The sequence below is a fragment of the Nicotiana tomentosiformis genome, chromosome 11 (genome assembly GCF_000390325.3).
Source record: "Nicotiana tomentosiformis chromosome 11, ASM39032v3, whole genome shotgun sequence".
Lineage (NCBI taxonomy): Eukaryota > Viridiplantae > Streptophyta > Magnoliopsida > Solanales > Solanaceae > Nicotiana > Nicotiana tomentosiformis.
Window position 1 is genome coordinate 114,653,825 of NC_090822.1, and position 7,502 is coordinate 114,661,326.

The 7,502-nt window shown below is 39.5% G+C and overlaps 1 protein-coding gene across 2 annotated transcripts; it reads left to right on the top strand.

Moving 5' to 3' along the window:
* The first annotated feature begins 1,436 nt into the window (after nucleotides 1-1,436).
* LOC104110384 (uncharacterized) lies at nucleotides 1,437-7,326 on the top strand. 2 transcript variants are annotated; one of them, XM_033659749.2, is made up of 3 exons: nucleotides 1,437-1,836; nucleotides 2,007-6,193; nucleotides 6,869-7,326. In XM_033659749.2, the coding sequence occupies exon 2, from the start codon at nucleotides 2,068-2,070 to the stop codon at nucleotides 6,160-6,162; it is 4,095 nt and encodes a 1,364-aa protein (XP_033515640.1). In that variant the 5' UTR covers nucleotides 1,437-1,836; nucleotides 2,007-2,067; the 3' UTR covers nucleotides 6,163-6,193; nucleotides 6,869-7,326. The 2 variants fall into 2 exon arrangements, with proteins under 2 accessions (XP_033515640.1, XP_009618156.1); XM_009619861.4 differs by having other exon boundaries at nucleotides 1,438-1,836; nucleotides 6,864-7,326.
* Nucleotides 7,327-7,502: the final 176 nt, after the last annotated feature.

Below are 7,502 nucleotides of genomic sequence, written 5' to 3' on the forward strand. Positions count from 1 at the left end.
TTTCTTCTCTTAATAAATATCATTTGAACTGGTTTGTTATTAACTGGCTTACCTAGCAGGTTGGGTTAGGTGCCATCACGGCTAGTTGTATTTTGGGTCGTGACAGGCCTTTTATCATACATGTTTTTTGTCAAGTTTATTATTTCTTACGTATATTAGTGTCAACGTATATATAATAGACTAAGTTAAAATTGACCTTCCATTGTATATAGGTTGATTTTGAAGAAAAATATGCACGTCATGGTACTAAAAAACTTAGATACGCCGAATAGTTTATGTAATAGCACACAAATGGTATATATAAGTTTTGACAATAACATCATACATGCAAAAATTATGATACTTTGATACTGGTCAATGTGCTTATAAGTATATTTTTATGCTTGAATTCAACATTCTCTTCTGAAACTAAGGAATATCCTTTTAAATTTACCTGAAAATATTTTTTAGAATGTTTATGTTTTGCAAATATAATAAATAAAGTATACGGACAAATATCCTAAATATTGGACTATATTTATCGTAATATATTTTCTTGCACGAACAACTGTATGTTGCACTTTCAAGAGGGATATCAAGATAGACAACAAGAGTTCTGGTTAAGACAAAGCAACCAAAGCATTAGGAGGAAACATATACACAAAAAAATATTGTTCACAAAGAAGTGTTCGTTAAGACACCATCACATTAAATACTTTTAAACTCGAATACAATAATTATCTAACTAACATGACAAAATTGATCATTTGTGTAAGTTTTGATGATGTCTTTTTATTTTAAATTCATGTATTATGCTAATGTAATAATATTTTTCAGCATTTAGATGGTTGTTGTATTATTATACATAAAATTTCTCTCATTAATTAAATTTTATTGTTCCTTCATATAAATAAATATTTAAATCATCACATGTCATTATTAACGTGCAGTGCACGTTCATAAATACTAGTTTTTTAAATTTAACAATCAATGTTTATACTTTACAGGAAGAGAGTTATTCAGAGATTAATAATCTCAGTCTCTCATACTTATAATTATGAGATTATTATCCCATATTGAATGTGAGTTAGTTTATACCAACAATAACAACAACATAATTTGTACCGATATTAATTAATATTTATTTCTTGAGCCGATGGTCTATCGGAACAATCTCTTTACTCCATCAGGGTAGGGTAAGATCTGCGTACACACGACCCTATCCAAATCCCTCACTTGTGAGATTTTATTGGATTGTTGTTGTTGTATTAATTACTATTTATAATCAAATATGAAATAAATATAATCCGTTATAATCCTAGTATTTAAGCTTTGTGTCCAAAGCATAGTTGGCTCTTTGTTGCCTCGACCAATCAGAAGTCCGTAAGTACCAGGTAAAATTCACTCCTGGTAGTCTTATAATTTAGAGAGCTAAGTAGGTATGGCCCACACACGAGTCACCTCTGTTCCTAACTCAGTGACTGACTCACCACCGTTCTTCTTCGACCCAACTCTCTCTCTCTCTCTCTCTCTCTCTACACTCTCTATCTTCTTCAAGCTCTACTCCTCTATATCTCTCACAATGTCCTTTTTCGTCATTTCACGTTTCAATCTGACGGCTACGCCACCTTCCACGTCCTCTTCTTCTTCTTCTTCTTTCTTCTTCTTCCTTTTCCTTTTCATTCTATAGTAATCTTACTGTGCTCTCGCATAGCACAATATAACCGCCTCTTCTCTTCTCTTCTCTTCCGCCCCTCTAGGGTTTCTTTCTCTTCCATAAAGCAATTTTGGGTCGCCTCCTTTTTCCTTTCTTCTATTCGCTTCTTTTCCTGCGTCTGGGTTTCATCCATTTTCAAGGTAATTTTTCTATCCTATCTCTAATTTTTTCTTTACACCTATCGTATATATGTGTTTTGGTGTCTGTGTCTTTGTGTTTAAGAGATGGGTTTTTAATTTTTTGAAGTTTTATCATATGGGTATTGGGGATTTCTGAATTTTGCATGTTATTTTTTGGCTTGATTTTCTAGGGTTTTGAATTTTGGATTGAAGGGGAATACTGGTTAAAAACGTGTGGTAATTTTATGTTGAATGGTGATCGAAAAGAGCAGCTTTAAGGCATCAAAATTTGATTTTTCCGAGTTTTCTCCTCATAGTAAGGACACTATGTCGAGTGAGGACGAGGAGTTTGAGAGGCGAAACGGGGGTGAAGTTGAATCTAATGACGAGGATGATGATGATGATGACTACTTTGATGATTGTGACTCGGGGGCGGGTTCAGATGACTTTGATTTGTTGGAATTAGGTGAGTCTAGGGAGGAGTTTTGTCAAATTGGGGATCAAACATGTAGCATTCCCTTTGAATTGTATGATCTTTCGGGGCTGGGCGATGTGTTGTCGTTGGATGTTTGGAATGAGGTGTTGTCTGAGGAAGAAAGGTTTAATCTTGCTCAGTATCTTCCTGACATGGACCAGGAAACATTCATGAGAACGTTGAAAGACATCCTCGCGGGTGATAATTTGCATTTTGGGAGTCCCATTGATAAACTGTTTAACATGTTGAAGGGCGGGTTATGCGAGCCGAGAGTGGCGCTTTATCGCCAAGGATTGATTTTCTTTCAGAAGCGACAGCATTATCACCGCCTCAGAAACCATCAGAATGCAATTGTCAGTAATCTTTGTCAGATAAGAGATGCTTGGCTCAGTTGTCCGGGGTATAGTATTGAGGAGAAGCTTCAAGTGCTGAACATTAAGAAGAACGAGAAGATTCTAATGTATGAGAAGATGGAAGAACTGGAAAGTGATGGATCCGAGAGAGAGGAGTTTAGTGATACTTTGTGGGGCAAAAGAACAAAAGATCGGAATCTTGGGCAGAATATGGGCTGTTATTCTGGATATGGGAAAGGGTCAGCCTTGGATTCATCTTCTCTTAGGCAAATGGCTTCTTCGGAAGCTACCAGATACAGAAAGCAGAACCTAAGAGGGACATTCAAGGTAGGTGGAAATGGCTCAAAAGGAATGGAATTCAAATCATCTGGGCCATATGATTCTGCATTGCCTCTTTCTCGTCGTGGTAAAGGAATGGGCTATGATTCTGGGATGGCTGTCCCAATGAGAGATCAGTTGAATGGCTACGATGAGGAGGATGGGATGTACGAAGTGGATGTGCAGAGAGAGAGAAACTTTTCACGAGCAGGGGCTGTTGATAAATGTGGGAGTGTCAAATCGGGGAAGAAGCATGAAAGGGTCAGAATGGAAGAATGTGCTGATGTTTTCTTGGGCGTGCCTATGCCTTTGAAGAATGATCCTTATGCCTACGGCAAGAACAATACTGTCAACCAGCTGTCAGATATTAAGGTCTTGACTGCAAAGCCCAGCAATGCCAGAACTGCATATGATTTTGGGAAAAAGGACAGGTATGCTGATGGTCTCCCACAGTTTGGCTCTGAAGATCAGATGAATAATTATGGGAAAATCCGGATTCCCAAAATGTCACGGAAGGGAAGTGGAATGGAACTAGCAAGTGGAAGTGAACAGTTTTGGCCAAGTAAAGCACCAGAGGATACCTATTTTACCAACCCATCCCATAAGTTTGGTAACTTGAATGTAAAAAGCAAAAAGTGGAAGGTGGATCAAGAATATCCTGATCGCAAGTTCAATGATAAGTTGTTTCAGTCAGACTATAGGGCAAAGGCGGCCTTCCCTGAGAAGGTCAGGGCAAAAATGCAGAATGGCGGACAAGATGCTTCTGGAACCAGAGGTAGAAGGGTATTTGCGAATATTGAAGAAACTGAAACTGAATCATCAGAAAAAAGTGATGAGGATGAGGAATATAATCCATTGATGAGGAGCAAGTGGGCATATCCCAGTGGTTCCCCAAACTTGATGTCCGCATTGGATACTAAAAAGGCTAAATTTTCTCAAAAGGATAAGTATAGTATTCCGGCTCGTGATAGCTCATTTCATTCCTCTAGGATGGTGAATGACTCTGGTGAACTTCTCCACTCGAAGAAAACTGGAAGTCTTGGCCTGGGAGCAGAACCAATGCATGATCTTGGTCATTTGAGTAGTTTCTCCACCAGAAATTTGGCTAGAAATCATTTCTCTGGTCTAAGCCAGTTCAATAACAACAATGACGACGATGAGGACGACGAGCAACCAATCTACAAGCTAGCCAAGAATGGCCCTTTGCAAGGGGACCATACTGAAAGGTTCCACATGGTATCCACCAGAGAGAAGAAACATAAAGGAAAAGCTAGCCGTGATATCCTGCAGTCAAACTATATGCAAGATCACAAGTTTCAGGAGGATGACTCATTGCGGACACGGTTTCCGACTAAAAAAAGTGGAGTTTCTGCCAAGTTTTCAAAGAAAGGTCAGATGCTTGACACACGTGCTGGTGATCATCATGAAAAATCTAATATGCTATTAACAGGTTGCAATTCGGTCATGAAGAAGCGGAAAGTCAAAGCTGATACCCCATACATGGATGAGCTAGATGGTACTGACCATCTCTATGCTGAAATCCAGCAGCGACAAGATGATCTATCAACGAAGCGGGGTAAAAAGAAGCTGGAGGATGAATCGTGGCCTTCTTCAATGGGAGTTCCCAGATCTCCAACTTCAGAAATGATAGAAGATGTAGATGTGGAAAGCCGGCCTCCAAAAAAGCCATTCCCTTTGATTACCCCTACAGTTCATACTGGCTTCTCATTCTCCATCATTCATCTTCTCTCAGCTGTTCGTATGGCAATGATTACTTTGCTTCCAGAAGAGGCTGTAGATAGAAATGCTGGAAGACAGGATACCGTGGAGGAGCATGGTATCAAGCAAGAAGCTGTTAACGGAGTTGCACCGCCTTCAGAGTTAGATGGTGACAATTCACCTCCTTCAACTCAAGCAAATGTGCCCTCTCTCAGTGTGCAGGAAATTGTTAACCGTGTGAGATCAAACCCGGGAGACCCCTGTATTCTTGAGACTCAAGAACCTCTCCATGATTTGGTCAGAGGAGTACTCAAAATATTTTCTTCCAAAACAGCACCACTAGGAGCAAAAGGATGGAAGCAACTTGTGGTCTATGAAAAAACCACCAAAAGTTGGTCCTGGATTGGTCCAGTGAGTCCCGACTCATCTGATCATGAGCCTATGGAGGAAGTCACATCTCCAGAAGCGTGGGGTCTTCCCCACAAAATGCTTGTGAAGTTAGTTGATTCGTTTGCCAATTGGCTGAAAAATGGTCAGGAGACACTACGGCAGATAGGAAGTCTTCCTGACCCTCCGTTGTCGTTGATGCAATATAATTTAGATGAGAAGGAACGGTTCAGGGACCTGCGAGCGCAGAAGAGTCTGAGTACCATTGGCCCAAGCTCCGAAGAAGTCAGAGAGTATTTCCGTAAAGAGGAATTCCTTAGGTATTCAATTCCTGACAGGGCCTTCTCCTACACTGCTATTGATGGGAAAAAATCAATAGTTGCTCCTCTGAGAAGGTGCGGTGGCAAGCCAACTTCAAAAGCCCGTGATCACTTCATGCTTAAAAAGGATCGTCCTGCCCATGTCACAATTCTCTGTCTTGTGCGAGATGCAGCTGCTAGGTTGCCTGGCAGTACGGGGACTAGAGCAGATGTTTGTACTTTAATCAGAGACTCACAGTATATAGTGGAAGAGGTATCTGATGCTCAAGTCAATCAAGTTGTTAGTGGTGCATTGGACCGTTTGCATTATGAACGTGATCCTTGTGTACAGTTTGATAATGAGAAGAAGCTCTGGGTTTACTTACATAGAGATAGAGAAGAAGAAGATTTTGAGGATGATGGTACTTCATCTACAAAGAAATGGAAGAGGCAAAAGAAAGAAGCTCCCGAACCATCTGACCAAGTAGCAGTAACCATCGCTTATCATGGCACAGGGGAACAAAACGGTTTTGATTTGAGCTCAGATCTCAATGTTGAGCCGTCAAACATGGATGAAGATCGAACAGACCTTGCTTATGACGATGTTAAGGATCAAGTGGAGGAAAATATTAAGAGCAGCCATGTGTCAGAACAAGGTGCTACGCATTGTAGTTCTTCTCTGATGGATTGGGACACTCTTTGCTCAACTCCTGGAGAAGGAAATAATTTGTTATGTCAACAGAACTCTACTGATAATTTTGATGATGAAACATGTGGTGGAGAACCACCTGCTTGATTGTGGAAAGAGCTCTGTCACGAGCTTCCAGGTACTTTGTCCGTTCACTTTTTGTAGCTGTCACTACTTTTTACAATGGATTCAATTTCCTTTTCTACCTCCAATCCACTCTGAACTGTAAACTTGTATTTAAGGTTCATCATGTTATGCAACTTATTTAAACTTTTAATTTGGTTGATTGGTATATTTGACTGTACTTTGAACTTTTAAACTTGTTTGATTGTAGTTCGACTTGTAATTATCTGATTTGGAATTTTGCGTCACTTTTACATTTTTATGGGGGGAATTTTGTAAGTGAAGCATGCATATTGCTGAATTATAGGTAAAATATTAACCATGAGTATTTCGATGGTAATTGCAGTTTAATCTTTTTGGTCGAAGCACAAGGTTTGTCGGTTTCATTGCAATATACAAAAAGCTTTACATTGTTTTTGGGACTTGAGGCTCTAGCTTACACTAGCAACATGACCTGGTCTCGCGTCATGTTTTTAGTCTCTTGCTGTTTCTGTCTTGAGAATTTGTATTAAACAAATAGTGCTCTCTTTATTTATACGTAGGCCAGAAAGTTATACATTTGGATTTCCCTTTTATGAGTGTGATTCAGGCTTCGATTCATTTTGGTTGATTCCGCATCCCGGGGGAGGGGGTGGATTGTAGTGCTTTTTCTCCTTAACCTACTGTTGAATTGGTCTTTGCTGCAGAAAAGCCCTATATATTCCCCACCTGAAGACAGGAGATGTCGATCATCTGATGGCTCTAACAAAACATACTGTCCGTTATGCTCATTGAAATTCATCCACTTCCAACAGTTCCAGTGTTTTGGCCACGCTAAGGGTGTATTTTTGCAATGGCGGTTCAGTTGTAGATTCATTCTAGTTAAAACAGGAAAAAATGGGGAGCCTCTGATATGTAGACTGCAGGTGGTAATTGCTTGCTATTGCACAACCTTTTTATCCCATAATGCCTTGCCTTCTTCATTGTCCCTTTTTCATTTGTTCTTTTTTCCAGTATATATTTACATGGCTTATTCATATGAAACCAGAATGCAGAAGCAACAACTGTTCTGAATTGAGAAGCAACAGAGTCCATCTGTTATACATACCCCTCCTATGTACATACATCTAAGTTAGATGAGATAAATGAAAATAAGTCGGTCTTGTGATCTTTGTGCTTGCTCAAGCTTTGCTGCCTAATGCCCATGTTCCTACAACTGCATTCATACTTAGATCTTCTCTCCTACAACATTTATTCAGGTGTGATTGGGACGCTCTTCTGTTTAACAATGTTAAATGGAAGAGGGGAACAAAATTCCTATGAAACTAGTTTAAAGAAAACAAATT